This window comes from Pelmatolapia mariae, linkage group LG13 (assembly GCF_036321145.2).
Source record: "Pelmatolapia mariae isolate MD_Pm_ZW linkage group LG13, Pm_UMD_F_2, whole genome shotgun sequence".
In the NCBI taxonomy this organism is placed as follows: domain Eukaryota; kingdom Metazoa; phylum Chordata; class Actinopteri; order Cichliformes; family Cichlidae; genus Pelmatolapia; species Pelmatolapia mariae.
The window spans coordinates 24,075,875-24,094,158 of NC_086238.1; the positions used below are offsets into that span (position 1 = coordinate 24,075,875).

General features: G+C 41.2%; 1 protein-coding gene across 5 annotated transcripts in view; it reads left to right on the forward strand.

Annotated features, from left to right (window-relative positions):
- Positions 1-18,284, forward strand: part of birc6 (baculoviral IAP repeat containing 6) — a 145,201-nt gene that overhangs the window by 73,259 nt on the left and 53,658 nt on the right. For all 5 annotated transcript variants that reach the window (XM_063491198.2, XM_063491197.1, XM_063491196.1 and 2 more), the window contains 16 exons: positions 79-337; positions 453-1,024; positions 1,680-1,855; positions 1,973-2,069; positions 2,634-2,828; positions 2,944-3,144; positions 3,645-3,924; positions 4,002-4,258; positions 4,958-5,066; positions 5,412-5,648; positions 5,773-6,616; positions 6,821-6,964; positions 7,801-7,930; positions 13,407-13,538; positions 13,655-13,816; positions 13,941-14,114. In XM_063491198.2, coding sequence (XP_063347268.1) covers positions 79-337; positions 453-1,024; positions 1,680-1,855; positions 1,973-2,069; positions 2,634-2,828; positions 2,944-3,144; positions 3,645-3,924; positions 4,002-4,258; positions 4,958-5,066; positions 5,412-5,648; positions 5,773-6,616; positions 6,821-6,964; positions 7,801-7,930; positions 13,407-13,538; positions 13,655-13,816; positions 13,941-14,114 — 3,969 coding nt within the window. The remainder of the gene's footprint in view (positions 1-78; positions 338-452; positions 1,025-1,679; positions 1,856-1,972; positions 2,070-2,633; positions 2,829-2,943; positions 3,145-3,644; positions 3,925-4,001; positions 4,259-4,957; positions 5,067-5,411; positions 5,649-5,772; positions 6,617-6,820; positions 6,965-7,800; positions 7,931-13,406; positions 13,539-13,654; positions 13,817-13,940; positions 14,115-18,284) is intronic.

The window sequence follows — 18,284 nt, forward strand, 5'->3', positions numbered from 1 at the left end:
GCTATTATTATTATTATTATTATTATTATTATTATTATTTTGTTTAAAAAAATAACTTCTGAACTTCTGAAATTCTAGTCTCCAACAATGGGATGAGCTCTCAGGAAAGCACAGCTCAGCAGATGGTGTCTGATCCCAACCTGATCCATGTCTTGGTGCGCTTCCTGTCTGGCAGCAGCACCAATGGGACAAGCCAACACAGCTCTCAGGTGGGACCAACTGCCACCCAGGCCATGCACGAGTTCCTGAGCCGCCTGCAGGTTCACCTGTCCTCCACATGTCCACAGATGTTCAGCGAGTTCCTGCTCAAACTCATGCACATCTTGTCTACTGAGAGGTACATTTTCACTTTTTTAGTTGTTAGTGTACATTAGGTATAATCAATAATTTTGACAGTAAGTATAATGTTTAATGGTATGAGTGGTTCTAATTAATGGTTCTCAAACTCTCAGGGGTCCATTCCAGTCAGGCCAGGGTCCATTGGATGCCCAGGTGAAGCTGCTTGAGTTTACTCTAGAGCAAAATTTTGAGGTGGTGTCAGTGGCCACTATCACCTCAGTTATTGAGTCCATCACGTTCTTGGTTCACCACTACATTACCTGCTCGGATAAAGTGGTTTCTCGCAGTGGCTCAGACAGCTCAGTGGGAGCCAGAGCTTGTTTTGGGGGTCTGTTTGCCAACATAATCCGGCCAGGAGACGCAAAGGCAGTCTGTGGAGAAACCACACGTGACCAGCTAATGTTTGATCTTCTCAAGCTGGTGAATGTGCTGGTGCAACTGCCTTTGTCTGGAGACAGAGAGTTCAGCGGGCGGCTGCCACCATCAGGCAGTGGAGCAGCTGATAGCAGTGTGTCTGATGAAGAGAAGGTCTGTGGCAGCAAAGAAAGTGTAGCTGGTGGATCAGCATCCAATCAGGGCCCTCCTGCAGGTGTGGCTGATCTGGTGCTTGCCAATCAGCAGATAATGAGCCAGATCTTGTCTGCGCTGGGCCAGTGCAACAGCAGCGCCATGGCCATGATCATAGGTAAGACAACTCTACAAAGAATTATGTAATCTACCAAATATTTCAGCACTCAGATTTTATGGTCTGTAGCCTCATGGTTGTTTGACTTACACCATTCTCATAAACCTTGCTTCTGGAATTAAAAACACACATATCACCGAAATAGTACACAACGCACCAAATGGTGCACAAAGATAGTTTGAACAAAAGCCAGTGAACAAAGTTGAGTTTCTAGCAGGCGGAGAGCCTGATATTTTCTTGGGAAATGACAGCCAAAAATTGTGCAACATTAGCAGTAAATGTTGTTTTTACATCACCTGGCCACAAACTGTAAATGAAGCTGCAGTGGGATAGAAATATTACAAGTGTTATGTTTAGGATGTTAAGCACGGTTTGTGCAGAAGCAGCCTCTTGGTCACAAAATACATTTGTGAGGTTAGCTGATTTTATGAACACTTGAGTTATAACTAACTAAATTAGTAATGACAATTGTATACCAGTAGCCATCTAACATTAGCAGCACTACCATAAAACTCTGTAAGAGTAATAATGCGTCTGATAAAATTTCACTTGTGGCTGAATTGTTCCTTTAACAAAGCACCAAAAATATTTAAATGCATGTGGACAAGCATTGCCTATAACTATGAGCTGACTATTCTTGCCCTGTGTTCTGCAGGAGCCAGCGGTCTCCACCTGACTAAACATGAGAACTTCCACGGTGGTCTAGATGCCATCTCAGTGGGTGACGGCCTCTTCACCATCCTTACCACTCTGAGCAAGAGAGCCACCTCAGTCCAGGTCATGCTACAGCCCATCCTCACTTACATGGCTTGTGGTTATATGGGCAGACAGGTGAGCTTCATTCTGCTGGGGTCTGGCCTTTGACGATCTAAACAAATACAGAGCAGTGCTGACGCATATTTAGTTATTTATTTATTTTCCTCCATGTTGTCATTGCACATTCTTTAGGGATCGCTCTCCACCTGCCAACTGTCAGAGCCTCTTCTGTGGTTCATACTTCGAGTGTTGGACACCAGTGAGGCTCTTAAGGCCTTCCATGACATGGGTGGGTGTATACACCTAATATCTGTATATTTCTTTGATTGTCAAAGCATCGTGTCCATAGTACTACCAAGACCTTACTCATAGTTTCAACATTCATGTCAGAGAGCCCCAAGCTATAAGATTTGAATGGGTTTTAAAGTTTTGCTGTTGAGTTTCTTTGTAAACCAAGTATTTGAAGTACAAGTTACTCCCTCATCCATGTTTCTTAGCTTGCAGTTCCATCTTCCCAGCTTTTGTTTGCACATTGAGCCATATCTTGTTCAGTAGAATAGTATTTAGCACAGTTAGGCGTTAATGGTCATGGAAAAATATCTCCATAAACATTAAAACCCACATGGAGTTTAAGTCACAAAAGGTTCTTTTTGTTGATCAGTGCCCGAAGAGTCACCTGACACCTTTGTCACGCCACTGATTGTGGAAGGAATTGAAAAATTTAGCAAAGTCAGATTTTTTCAGTCGTTTTTATTTTTGTAGAAATTGAACATGGGTGCATTGCATAAGAATAGCAGTCAATGGTTTATGCTGTACTTGATGTATAAGAAAGCATAACTTTGTCTTTAACCAGGAGGTGTCCAGTTGATCTGTAACAACATGGTGACCAGCACTAGAGCCATTGTGAACACGGCACGCAGCATGGTGTCCACTATCATGAAATTCTTAGATACAGGTCCAGGAAAGACGGCAGATGGAAACCTCAAAGCCAGAGTGATGACATCGGAGCCGGACAATGCTGAGGGACTTCACAATTTTGCTCCTTTAGGTGCTTTCAGCTAATTTTGAATTCCATCACTCCATCTCATAGAACAATACCTGAATAAAATTGACAATCGTATTCCTACTCTTCTCTCATCTGCATGATCTGTGTTGCTTCCCAGGCACTATCACATCCAGCAGCCCAACAGCACAGCCTGCAGAGGTCCTCCTCCAGGCCACCCCTCCACACCGACGGGCCCGCTCCGCAGCCTGGTCTTACATCTTCTTGCCGGAGGAGGCCTGGTGTGATCTCACCATCCATCTTCCAGCTGCTGTGCTGCTGAAGGAGCTTCATATCCAGCCGCACCTAGCTTCTCTAGCCAGTGAGTAGGAATTTCTTTAAAGATGAGTGGGCCACAACCTCTCTTGAGATTTGTGTAAACCTGGTGACCAATAAATGTCTAACATAAATGTGCTTGCCACAAGGGTTTCTCCACCAAGTACTAAGCCATTTTTTGCTTTGAGATTGAATACTCAACTCAATGACATGCCTATGAATTTATAAATTTTATGTAATTTGTTTTTTCTGGGATTTTGGTTGATATTCTGTCTCAATTAAAATGAAACTACCAACAACTGTTCATTTCTAGTTAGTAAGCAAACTTAGAAATTCAGCCTGGGATAAAGTAATTATTTTCCCTACTGTAAATAAACTATATTAAAATGTTAGTCAAGAGGACACTGCCTTTCCCTTCACATTGAGCTAAATGCCTGTTAATTTAAAAAAAAAACACTGGCAGACATTATGGTGTCTATTCAGTAATCTGCATTTCACTTCAGGAGTTCACCCCATTCATTTTCTGCTTTTCCTCTTACCAACCAGCCTGTCCCTCCTCGGTCTCAGTGGAGATCAGTGCTGATGGGGTCAACATGTTGCCGCTGTCCACGCCAGTCATCACCAGTGGCTTGACGTACATTAAGATCCAGCTGGTGAAAGCAGAGGTGGCTTCGGCTGTTTGTCTGAGGTTACATCGGCCTCGTGATGCCAGCAACCTGGGTCTCTCTCAGATCAAACTCTTGGGTCTGACAGCATTTGGTAACACCTCCTCTGCAACAGTCAATAACCCCTTTCTGCCTTCTGAGGACCAGGTCTCCAAAACCAGGTAATCATGATGCATCCTGTATGCAGTGTATGTCTGTATTTGGCTGTTGGTGTATACTTCTCCATCTCCCTGTACAGCATTGGTTGGCTGCGTCTTCTCCATCACTGCCTGACCCACGTCAGCGACTTGGAAGCCATGATGGCCAGTGCTGCAGCACCCACCGCCAACCTGCTGCAGACCTGCGCCGCACTGCTCATGTCACCTTACTGTGGCATGCACTCACCCAACATTGAGGCTGTGCTGGTCAAGATCGGCTTGCAGTCCACGCGCATTGGACTCAAACTCATCGACATTCTACTGAGAAACTGTGCTGCGTCTGGCACCGACCCTGCCAGTGAGTCACTCACAGCTGAGTCACTGCTGAGACGTGACTATATGTCCTTAAAAAGCATTAAAAAAAACCATTAAAAATAGCCACATTTATTAGTATGAGAGATTATTAAATGATTGTGGCGGTTTGAAAGATTAACAAGGTCAAGTTTCACATGTTGTTTTGCATTACCATTTAGAAAATGTTTTTTCTAGCATTAATGAATCTGGTGCTGTATTGTTTTTGCACTGTGTGATTGCAATACATATAGCTGTAAATGTGATCTTATCTTATTATCTTATCTGTCTGGTGTTTTGTCTTGAATTTTTGTTGTAAATATTTATCTGATATTGCATTATCTAAATACATTTGGTTTAACTACATTTCTGGGGGCAAAAATACAAAATAAATTATATTTGTTAGTGGTCTGATTATTAATTACAGACCACTTGTGATTCTTAGCCTTAGTAAAGTGTTGAAATTGTTGTGTAAAGCAATGGATTTAACAAGACATTACACATTACATAGTGCAATGTTAAACTGATATGTGTATCAGATCTAACCACTTCCCAGTGAACCTGTTAATATTTGGACTGTGGAAGAATTTTCTGACACATGTGCATCATGTTCTGGGCAGGCAGCATGACTTTGTCAACATTTTTATTTTTAAAAATGTTTCAATAATTTAACATAATTTAAAGAAAAATTACTGTTTCTTTAAAGATTTGAACAGTCCTCTGCTGTTTGGACGACTAAACGGCCTCTCCTCAGATTCCACCATAGACATTCTATACCAGCTGGGCACCACACAGGACGCAGGGACCAAAGACAGGTACTCCTCCGTCTTTGCCATGACTCAACACTCCCCCTTTAGGTTCTCTCAAAGTGCATAAAGTGCATCAACTGATGAGAAACAGTCTCCCGTCAAGGTGATATTCCAGACAGACTCATAAGCTGATAGTAAAAAGTGTCCTTTCACTCTCCTTTTCATTTTTTTTCTCTTTTTACTGTCATCTCATTGTGTTTGTTGCATATAAATTCTGCCCCAAGGTGGTTCTCACTAAGAAATTGAGGACCTTTTTTTATGTTAAAAAACAAACAAAAAGAAAACCGTTACCGTGCCCAGCACTTGAGCCATTTGACTTATTTGTCAAATCTCTGAATTCTAAACCTCCAGGATCCAGGCTCTTCTGCAGTGGGTCCATGACTCTTCCCGTGTGGCAGCCCATAAGATGAGTGGTCCAATGGGATACATTGGGCATGCTGCTGGCTCTTCCTCTGCTTCATCAAGGGAGTATGGTCTCCTTATGCCATCGCCCTCCCACCTCCACTGTGTGGCAGCCATCCTCTGGCACAGCTATGAGTTGCCTGTCGACTATGACCTGCCTACACTGCTCAACAGAGAGCTCTTTGAGTCAGTCCAGTGTCTTGTAGTTATTACACATGCATGTAGTTGGGTTCATTAGTGGGTTTAAACAATATTCTTCTTAGCAGATTTATTACTGATTCCATTCTTTTTTTTTTGCTGTTCCCTTCAGGTTGCTGTATAACTGGTCCATGTCGCTGCCGTGCAACATTGTGCTGAAGAAGGCCGTGGACAGCTTGTTGTGTTCCATGTGTCACATCCATCCCAGCTACTTCTCCTTGCTAATGTCCTGGATGGGGATTGTCTCGCCACCCATCGCCACTCACTCTCAGGCTCAGCAACGACGTCTTGCCATGACTGATGATGGCAAAAAGCAGCATGATGCTAACACCACTGCGGCGGGACTTACCGACGACTCCAAGCATGCCAGGCCACACATTAATCTGTCAGAATCCCAGCTAACCACACTAGCGGCTGCCTCCCAGTCACCAGGAGCAATAGAGCAGCTGCTGGATTCAGGCTTGCCCTCGCTGTTGGTTCGCAGCTTGGCTCAGTTCTGTTTCAGCCTTCTGGCCAGCGCAGACCTGCCTTTGCCCGCTGGTCAGGCCGAGAGACGACACCATCATCACCACTTTCACTCGTCCTCACACAATCGCCCGCCTCTCTCGGCAGAGCTGGCTGCTCCGGTGCTCCGGTTTCTCACAGAAGTAGGCAACAGTCATACCATGAAGGACTGGCTGGGAGGACCAGAGGTCAACCCACTGTGGACGGCACTGCTGTTCCTACTGTGCCACTCCAGTGCCAGTGCTGGGGCCAATGCTGGCTGTCAGCCTGGATTTGCTGCAGGTTCTCCTCCATCCCAACCTCAGCCTTTAGGCTCACGCTTCTCCTTGGCCTCCTCAGGGCAGACAGGAGGGCTCACCACCCAGCAGAGGACAGCACTGGAGAATGCCACTGTGGCCTTCTTTCTCCAGTGTATCTCCTGCCACCCTAACAACCAGCGCCTTATGGCACAGGTCCTCTTACTAGTTGTTATAGAATAATAATAATAATAATGTTTTTCTTTTAACTTGTTAGATGTAGATTCGCACACATAATTAGGCAAACTTGTTATTTAATGATTGCTAGTTGGTAAGCTAATTTATTTATAAATTGGAATTCAAATGTAGATATTCATTGGTTTCTGTCTTGGTTTTTAAGACTTCTGTCTTTGGCTGCAGGTTCTCTGTGAACTCTTCCAATCAGCACCTCAGCGAGGCAATGTACCCGTCTCTGGAAACATTTCAGGCTTCATTCGAAGACTGTTTCTGCAGCTCATGCTGGAGGATGAGAAGGTCACAGTCTTCCTACAGTCTCCCTGTCCGGTGGGTAACTCAATTATATGGTCAACAGCGTTGCTCAGAAGTTTTACACAAACTATTGTGCTTTTTCTTAAATAAATGTTATTTCATTAAAGACTTTGAAATGAGGATGTTACATACAGCAAATGCCTGATGTAGTACTTAGTTGTGAGCTTAAGGTGGCAGTGTAGCAGTATGAAGCATATGTTTGTTTGTTTTTTTTTTTCCTGTATCACAACTGTCCCTTCACACTGATTCATGCCTGGTATTATGTGTTCTCAGTTACACCCTAATGGTTTATATTTTCTGCTGCTCAGTTGCTGGCTGTTACAAAAGCTTTGGAGACATGAGTATCTGTGCCAGAGTACCTGGAAGCATTGTATGGAGAAATTGGTTAATTACCCAAAGCAAGTCATTTTTCATTCATCTAGCTGAAATATCTCAATAATTGAGTAAATTTAGTGCAAACATTTATGGATTCCAGGTACTAAAGGTGATGTGATTTGAAGAAGGCATAAAGTTCTGGGCAACTTTGTTTAGGGCCAAATTGCGACACCTACTTAACAAAAGATGCTCAGACTAGGGCAGCTGTTTCAGTGATTCGCATGAGGTGTACAGCCTGCGCCATGCAGTGAAGTCCCAAAAACTACAAAATTAAGAAAACCTTGGGGGTGGCCATGATAGAAAGATGTCAGAACACACAGTGCTTTGTATGTTACAGAGCAATGGACTATTTGGCTGTAGACCAGAAAACAGCTAAATAGTCCCATATTGACAGCAAGTACAATATACTCTTTATGTTTAGTTTCTGCAGCTAACCTGATTGTGGTGTTTTCTTTTTTTCCTTTCCTCCTTCTCAGTTATACAAAGGACGGATCAATGCAACCAGCCACATGATCCAGCATCCCATGTATGGAGCAGGCCACAAGTACCGCACCCTTCATCTACCAATTTCCACCACATTGGCTGAAGTCTTGGACCGGGTTTCTGGTATGTTTCAAGACAGAAAATTTCTCATTACAACAACAACCACATAAAGACTTCACTGGTCATAGTATGTACCAGTACATGTAGATGTTCCTGCCTTCAGGTTACACTTGCATTGTAACTGTTGGAAAATGTCTTCTCTGCTCTTGACTTGAATGAGATTGCATGCTCTTTGTTTGGGAACCACAACACTGTATAGTATTCACTGACCTTTTTTGACCTCCTTTTCTTCTTAAAAGAGGGTAAAAAAAAAATGTTCCACTTGTTTAAATTTTGACAAATCTTGGGGATTCAAATTGTTGAACATATGTTTAACATAATTTTCTTGCTGGAATGATTTTAAGGCTTCGTTTTACACACAGAGGCCATCACATTTGTCTTCACAATTCTTTGTTTGTTTAGTAATGGGATGACGGTTTCATCTGTCTGTCCCATTCATCTGTTTTCCTCAGCTTATCCGATTCTGTTCTTTATGAGAGCAGGCTAAGCAAGGCATTCTGTGTCCTTTCCCCTCGCACCTTTTTTTCCCGTCCTGGGTGGTCCATAAAAAAAAAATAAAATTCCCTGTGCATCTCCTCCTAGCTCTGGAAAGCTTGAGAGGGGAGGTGTAATTGAGTCATCTTGACCACCTCAGCTGCCTCCTTTCAGTGCAAATAAGCAAAAGCTCAGTTCCAAGCTTTCTCAAGTTATTCCAAAACACAAAACTGTTCCAGGACTCTACAGTCCTGTATCAAAAAGTTTTTTCAAATTAATTTTTTCAACAAATCCACTTTCCCCTCAATGTTTGATTAAAAAATTTATCTACCTATCTACCTACCTACAAGATTTCTGAAAATTTAAGGTCTTGCTTGTTCAGACATCTTTTAGAAGTCTTTGTTTTTGCCTCCATCAAGTCTTTATGTAAAGTTTTGTCAGTGAAACATCTTTCTATTTTTTTCTTCTTCCAGCTATTCTTTTCCTTGAAGAAAAGATGCTCATTCTTACACTCACATGAAAATGTCCTACTATAGCATACATTTTCTCCTACCAGTATCGATTGGAAATCTTTCTTGGTGTAATAAAACATTTCTTTTAGCTTTTGAGAATGCTCTTTAATCATTATTTCTATAAAACATAGTTCTTACTAGACATCTTGCAGCAGGGCTGGACTGGGACAAAAAATCGGCCCGGGCATTTTGACTAGAGACCGGCCCACCGGGTATTAAAGCCATAAAGCCTTTGAATGAAAACAGATGCTGTTATGACAGTGATGTACACAGTCTTGTTGGTATATGTATGATTTCTATACATTTTACATCAGATAAAAACTTTGGTTGTAAGATTCAGATAATTATTTAATAAAAACTAGACATTTTAAATGAGAATAGGAAAGAAAAGTATTTCTTTGTGCCCCCCTCTCCCAGTTAATGCCCTACCTGGCCCCCTGGCAAAACTTTGCTAGAGCCGCCCCTGCACAGTTACCAGCTGTCAGCTACTTAGAAAAGGATCCTGGTGTTATTTCTCAGAAACAGTTTATAACTTCCCTTCAACTCATTCACATCACCTAAAAGGTAAACCTGTTTCTCCATCACCTGTTCAGCTCTGATGATTCAGTAAGGACATCTCCTGGTTTCATCTTCATGTTTCCCTCTCACCAGATAACCAAACTGATATCATGACCTGCAGCTTTCACAGCTGTGGCTCCAGCAAACATCAGCCGATACTAGAAATTAATATTAAATAAATTCTAACAACAGCTCATCAAGCTTAAACGTGCTGCTGTTGTTTAGCGCGACATCCGCTGGTTTCCTGTTTCTGGCGCAAAGTGGGCGATAAACAGACAAGATAGAAATGCCGATCAGCTGATCATTGATCAGTTTCATGATTGAAGTAGCAACAGGAGAGGGAGAGAATGAGAGAAGAAGAGGCAGCTGACAGCGTAATGACAGAATAACTCCAGCTTTGTGTCTTTTTCCATTGTAGCTGAAGTACGGGACAAACTGCGTTCCTTCTCAGCTCAATACGAAACACAAACACCTGACACTCGGACTGGCAGCCGCCTCAGGTCCCTCCTCCTCCTGCCTCCCCTTCCCTCATCCACCCACTGGCCTCTGTGGAAGCTCCGCCATAGCCACCACCAAACAACTGAGTTATTTTTACACATCGGCCAGCATCTGGCCAATCCACCACCTCTCATTGTTCATGCCGTTACAAAAAAAAAAAAAATTTAAAAATCATCCGCCCATAAAAACGGCAGCCCACCGGACAAATGCCCAGTATGCCCGATGGCCAGTCCAGCTATGTCTTGCAGTAACAGTGGCTGTTTTCATATTTGCAAACTCATGAAGCCAGGAGGCCATTTTGGAAGAGTTTGGAGGAGAAATACACAATTGTTGTGTCAGTGGAAACTGTTTGAATGTAAGCATTTGACAGATGAAGGAAGCTGATGTACGGGGAATATGTTTGCAAATTGTAATAGGAAAATCAAATTCTGTTTTAGCGTGCTCTAAATATGTTAGACCATAAAAGTTTCACACTAAATTATTGTCAAATAATGTTTTAAAGCCTCAAAACTAGCTTCAATAATATTGTCTTGCCTCACAGCTCGCAAATGTGTACTTCACTGTCCTGTACAAACTTGCGCTGTGTTAAACAGGGCAAGGCAACTGCTTCAGTTAAGCTTCCCATTGGAGCATTCTTCCTTTGGTCTCTCTTTGAATTTTAAACACCATCTTGAAGTAAATATGTTGTAACAAGTTTGCAGCACAGCAAACATAAATTACAGCATATCCCACTAAACACTGTATTGTCAGTGTTAGTTTACTGTCTGATTCCTATTGCATATTTATCAAAGTATCTTGTTTACAATTCTTTGTTCAGTGAATGTGAAACGTACTAATCCTTCTCTTAATTTTAGAAGTAAGTTTATTCCCAGAGATGTGTGCAAATGTGTGCTCATTAAAGGTAGTATCAGCAGTAGTGATAAATTAAATGGCAGAAATTACAGTCTTACCACCAACATAGAATTTGGGAGTTGATACTTAAGTCCAAAAATACACTTCTGTTTCAGTCTTCTGGCCGTGGTTATCCAATGAGCAATCGTTACATTACCCTGGATAAGAGACATTAAACATTCATTTAGACTTAACATTGTTCCATAACCAAAATGCTACCGAAATAAATACAGTCAGACTTTGCTAATTTTGGATCACTGAACGCGAAAATGATACTTAAAATTGTTCCCTGCCTCTAGTTTTTAAGGTATGCCAATAGGTCCATTCTAAGACTGAAATGTGAAACCTTTTGGGTGGCTGTGCTCAGGAGGTAGAACAGGTCAACTACCAGCTGGAAGTTTTGTTGTTTGATTGTGGCTGCTGCATGCAAACATATCCTTTGGCAAGGTACTGCTTGGGGAGTTACTTAACCCTTAGGTTTTTACTCCACCGGATTATGAATCTATGTGAATGGTAAATGGACTGGTTCTTTATATAGTGCTTTTCTACTCTGAGCACTCAAAGGGCTTTTATGTTGGATAGAAAGCACTTGGGCATAGAAAAAAAGTGATCATGTGACTCTGTGAATGAAGCATGTTGTATAAAATACTTATAAATGCTCTACTAGAGGAACCCCAAAAGTTGATTCAAAAGCATCGTAATATTCAGATGGGCACTCTGTCTTAAGTATTCTGACAATTTGTTTAAACTAGAGTCTTATGGACTGAATTATACAAGTATAAAATGCAATTGAGGGCAGCATAGTGGCACAGTGATGTGGAGTTTGCATATTTGCAAATTCTCTCTGTGTTTGCATGGGTTCTCTCTGGGTTCTCTGGCTTTCTTCCACAGTTGTGGAAGGTTAATTGGTGAATCTAGTTGTCAATATGAATCGTTGTTTGGCCCTGCGACAGACTGGCAACCTGCACCCTGCCTCTTGCCTTATGGTAGTTGGGATAGGCTGGGTAAGTGGAAAAGAATGGATGGATGAAATGCAGTTGTAAAGTTTGGGTTGGTTGGGACTTATGCTGGCTGGTGTCCTTTGCCCCCGGTCCTTTACAAAGTGGAATTGGACCTTAACTATCTCTGTTCTTTTAATGTGCAGCAGTAGCCTGGCACATGCAAGATTTAGAATAGCTTCATTTACATAGAGATGTACTACTGATGTTGGGGGCAGGCTGAAATGGTGGTTGGGAGTCACATTGCGCAACGGGCTTCCCGTCAGCAGTCGGTGAGTTGGGTGGCTGCCCTTTGAGGCTGCAGGTCTGCCCTAGTACCATGATTGTGCTGGCTGGTGTCCTTCTGCATCTGATTATTGTCCCTTTGCTTGTGCAGTGCTATGGACTCCACGTCCTGAGTGTCTGTGCTGCCTGGGCCGGAGCAGGATATACATCCTGCCCTCAGTTGGGTTAAACAGTAACCCCAAATACTGGTGGAGAATGTTTTGTCTGGCTTATCGTGCTTGCACGCTATTGGCTTCACTGAGGATTGTAGCCACTTGGGGTCTGAGCTCATAGTTTCTCATCAGTGTTCTGCGTTACGATATTTAAACTTTGGTGATTCGTTTGACTTTGATGTGGGGAGGGAACAAAAAAAAATCTAAGAGAGCTACACAGTAGCCTGGCAGAAGTAGGAAGTGGAAAATTTCAGATTTTGTAAATGAGACTAGTGAGGTCTAAAGGCCCCAGAACAACTGCCAAGACATTAGTGAATGACTTAGCCAAGTCAGGAATTGTAGTCTCAAAGAAGACTATTACTAGAAAGCTGTACAGGAGCGAACTGCAACGTTAAAGACCACGAAAAACACTTCTGAAGAACACAAATCCAATCTGAAGTATGCTGAGGCAATTAGGAAAAGGAATATGCATGCTACAAGTAGGTCCTTTAATCAGTTGAGACAAAAAACTAGAGCTCTTTGAGCATAGAGAGCCTGTTTATGTTTTCAGAAAGAAAGGAGAGGTGTTCAACCCACGCTTTTCAAGTTTAACTAGCTTTGTAAAGTAAGGACACAAGGGGGCAGGCCTTTCTCAAATTCCAAGCAAAATTTGATTAATTAAGAACTGGAGAAGTCATGTTTTTCAGTTATAAGAGCTGCAGTTTTAATTACAGCCTAAATTATTAACAAAATATCCCAGCAGTCAGCTCTGTCCTTGCAGTTTAATTCACTTGGCATTCTCTGGCTATCAAGGTCAGCTGTGCAGCGCTGATGCTGTTAGCTTCGGTATTACCTGTTAAGTACAAGGCAGCTATGATGAATGGCTCACCCCCTGGGACCTTGAACAGTGGATAGAAAAACCTGATACACTGCTTCTGTTACAGGGCAGTATGCATGTCTATAAGACATATCATCTTCTGGCTGTTCTTGTGTGGGTGAACAAATTTTACATCTGATGCATCTTTTCTTTCTTTCTTTCTTTTAGCTTGCTAATGTTATTTAAACCAAAGTAATAAAAAAAACAAGCAGTGTGACAAAATATATATTTAATTTTCTGTGTCTGTTTATCCAGATACACCCAGCATTACTGCCAAACTGATCAACGAGCAGAAAGAGGATAAGGAGAAGAAGAATCATGAAGAGAAAGAGAAGATGAAGGCAGACAACGGCTTCCAGGACAACTACAGTGTTGTAGTAGCCTCAGGTACAGTATGTGTGTCTTATTAACTGTGTGATTTACAGACCTAATAATGATGCCTTTTGATGAAAAACAAATATTGTTCTGTATTTCTGTATTTTTATTTTCTTCTCTGCCTTCAGGCTTAAAGTCCCAATCAAAGCGAGCTCTTTCTACCCCTCCCCGGCCTCCATCAAGGAGAGGCCGTGTCATGAGTGACAAGTTAACTGCTTCATCCAGTGTGGATCCTTCAGCTAAAACCATCAGTGTCCCTGTCTTCCACCTCTACCACAAGCTGCTTCCAGGTGCCACATACACAACCGATTCATATCAGACAGCGACAAGCGCAGGTCTTTGAGTAAAACACCAAGCAGTCCATGTTCACATATTACTGAAGAGAAACGGTGTCTACTCTGTCCTCCCTTCCAGGTCAGCCACTCCCACCTGAGATGACCCTGGCCCAGCTACTCACACTTCTGTATGACCGCAAGCTACCGCAGGGCTACCAGTCCATCAACCTGACAGTGAAACTGGGCTCCAAGGTCATCTCTGACCCCGGCCTTTCAAAGACTGACTCGTTCAAGAGACTCCGCACTGAGAAAGGTAATAAAACACACAGCTCCTAAGGAGGAGTCAGTTCCCACTAAAAATATGCTTTAAAAAAATCAATAGAGCTGGCTTATTTATTACTTTAACTGTAAAACTTTTGATGATTAATTACAATTTTAACTTTTTATAAGCAGTCTAAATTCCTTCTCTGATAATTTAGAGATTTCTCTTTTGCACATGTGCGCAAAACATAAACAAGCCAAATCTTTGTGAAAGATGCATCAAGCTGCACCCAATACGTGAAGTCAGACATATGAACAGCACCAAACATCCAGTCATTTCTAAACTAAAATGCAGACACCCAGCCATATATGCAGCATTTTCTAGGAAATCTACATACCAAATAATTGAGATACTGCAGCTAAAATGCAGCAATATTATAGAAGTAAAGCCACAAGGACCACACTAACAAAAGAAAAAGGCTCTGCCTGCTGAAAAACTCACAGGGCCTTAGTTACAGTGCAGATACTGTGCTTAAGTTGATCCTCTCACTTTGTCATCACATGATGTTGTGATTGGGTACTTTGAATTCACACCCCTGACTACCCACATCAGGCTCTCCCTCAGCTGTCCCAAACCAAAGAACACGCTAGTGCTGGTTAGAGGCTGAACAAACTCTTAATTTGTAATGAGTCCTGCACCTGTTCTGGTAACATCACAGTGTTTTTTCTCAACTATGCAAACAGTAACTTTCAGATTATGTCACATTTGGGATTTTGGCACAGTCAACTAGTCTATTCAGTGGTGCCTCTGTGTCAAATTCACATATCTAAATATGAAATGAAGGTTAAATTATCGTATAGAAATGGAAGAAATTAAAATTCTTCTCATTTTTATTATTATTTCAAGACCACTTCAGTAACTATGATCAAGTAAATAGAAATTGAGTTTTTAAAATGTAGTACAAATCCAGACCTGTTTTTTTCCACTCTACTCTCACATCAAGATTTAATGGAATTGTACTTTGGTCTGAACTCAGTTCACATCACCTTGGCTGCTGCTCAGGCTGTACTGAGACAGGCTTTGAAGTCTAAAAGCTTGCAGAGTGGTTTTTAGCACAAACTGTTCAAACACTTACCTGCTTACCTTTGCATTCACTTGGGAGTTAAAGCCTTCTCATCCTTATATGTTGCTTTGGTACAACATTTATAGGGATGTTAGTGTTGCATTTGTGTCTCTAAACGATTGTGAACATGAGGTTTTTTTTTTTATGGCTGAAAGATGGTATATTTGTATTTGAATTTGTGCCCACTTACTGTGAGAGTCTTACCTATTGACTCACATTGTAAATTGCTATTGAATTTCATTCAGTCAGGACAGGTTGTTGCTTGAATCCAACTGCTGATATCCCATTCAAAACTATGCTGTCATTCTGTAGAAGTGGTGACTTTCAGGCTGGTTATATTTAGCGTTTTGATTCTGCAGACTCATGGGTCAGTACTCGGTCAAATTAATTTTTAATGTCAATGTCAGCACTGGTGAATCTGCAGATATGCTCATATTCCCTTTATCCATGCGACATGTCCTATCCACAATCCATATTTTCCATCTTAACACTCATGTGTCACTGTTTAAGGAATCATAGGGTATGTGAAATAAGAATTTTATAACTACCATTTTTACCCCTCGGCTGTAAAGGCTGATGGGCAGATGTTGTCAGGTGAGCAGGTGGCGTAGATACCCAAGTTTGTGAATGTGAAAGCTATAGAATAAAGTGACTTACGAGCTTCAAATTGATATCATAGGTACATGTACTAAAAATCTTGGAAGTTTTTGGATCCTGGTGACCTTGACCTCAAGGTCAAATGTCAGAAATAATGTTTTCTGAAAATCATGTGAATGGCATAACTTGAGATAAGGGCAACATAGAATTTTGAAATTGAAACCATAAGTGTATCTACTAGGAGGCTGGGGGGTAGCAGTGGTGGTTGTTTTTATAATTTCTTCTACCAGTATTATTTGCCACACTTTGATCTCTTTGGTATTTGGAATCGCAGGAAAAGCACAGGTGGAAAGAATAATGGTAATCGTTGATGCACTGGTTTATTTTAGTGTGCCAATAGGTTGTGCTGCTGTCTTTGTAGTACCTTAAAATTATCTCCCCGCAATATAAGGGGGTGTTTTGACCGACTTGGATGAACCATTCTTGAAATCAAAATACACTGTATTTCTAAAAGTATTCACTCCTCCATCCAAATAAAGGATTCAACTGGTCCAATCATTGCCAGAAGTGTATGAAATCAGCAGCTAGGAGTGCAGACTTCTTCTGCAAACATTGAGTTGCTCTCACGAGCTTGGTGAATTACAGCGGACCATAATGCCACCTGTGCGTAAAATTTATCCACTACTACTAAATATTCCACAGTAAACTGTAGTATTGTAATAAAGTGTAAGTGACTGGGAACAGTATCAACTCAGCTACGAAGTGGTAGGCCACAAAATCAGAGCAGGGTCCATTGCACAGAGGTCACCAACGTCCGATTGCTTCAGACCTCCAAACTTCTGGTGAACTTCAGATTAATTGAAGAACAGTGTACAAAGAGGTTTATGGAATGTGTATCCATGTTTAGCACCTGCATCCAAACCTTACTTCCCCACAACTCAATGCAAAGTGCCAGATGCAGTAATGTAAAGCACACACCAGCTTTGGATCTTCTGGAGCTAAATGAGGCCAGCCAAACACATGAGATGTCATCGATAAGGCCAGGATGCCCTGAGTTGAGCACATCAGGACTTAGTAGTGGAGCTCAAGTAAGTCAAAAGATATAGAACAAAAAGTAATATCCCGGGAGGACATACCTTCAAGAAATATTTTAAAGAAATCATTGTTTATTAACTTTTACTTTATTTTATAAGATATTTTTCTTTTATGCTTGCTCTTTTCTTTTTTCTTTTTTTTTTTTGCTCCATCATCTGGATGAATTGTACACCTTTTGGGTCTTTTCTATCCACTATTTTTTTTTTTTTTTTTTTTTTGAATACTCACTGCCTGCAAATACAGACAATTCAGATATTTAAGGAAAGGAAAACTGTTAACGGTTTTCACCCCAGTTACACACCTTGAGTATTTACAGGCTGTGGGAAACAGCTTTGCAACTCAGTTTTTCTTTAGCCATTACATTCACGTAACGAATGGGTACTGACTCATCACTTCCTTCCAATGAACTCGAATAAACTACCCAAATGTGCCCACTGCCCAGACACTAACTGCTTGATGGGGTCTGTCATTATCTTCATTTAACCAATAGATTCATCCTCTCTGTGGATCCTGATTCAGTGTGTCATTCCATAACCTGTAGAGATTAGACACCCTGCAGTACAGGACAGCTTACAGATGACAGGGATTTGTGGCTCGGTGAAATCTCTCTCTGATTCAGACTTTGCATCAGGGATTTAATTTTATTAAGGGAAATTCTTTAACATATTTTGTAAACCAGTTGGTTTTCTTTTGAGAGAAAGGACCTTGTCAGGCTTCACTTCCACAAACCTTATTATTACAGAATTAAACTTACCAGTTTGTGACAGTGCAGAACTGTGACACACAGTGTTGTCTTCAGTAAGAATCCTGAGGATTAATACAGACGTTAGATAAGGATTGCAAGAGTGATGAAACACTGGGAAAGAGTTAAATATGGTTAAAAGATTCTGCTGATTCTATTTAACCATGAGTTGACACAATGCAACAATGCATAGCAATCAGCCCAGTTAATCAAGTTCATCACAAGTAACATCACATCTTTATTCACAATGACCAAGGAGTTTTCTCAAAGTAGAAATAACCTGTTTATTGCCTGCTGCTTTTTAAGACAATTAAACTTTTTGTGATTTGCAGTTCAGAATAACCTGTAATTCAATCAATCTCTTTTATAAAGCACTGAATTCACTTTTCTTCCAAAAAGATCTTAGTAATTGTTAAAATTTGTAGATATTTTTGTTAATTCTGTCATCAAAAATATATTTGTAAACATTTTAGTTTTAGTAATTAAACTTAAACATTTTTAGTTAAATTATTTAATACTTGAACCAGTTAGAACTGCAGAAAGGCGTTAGATTCTCCAGATTTAGCTTAAGGAACCCTGCAGGGAGCCCTACCCTCTCTGTGTATAGTGTGGTTGAACCTGAGAACATATCACATAATAATGTGTGTAAACATATTTATTATAG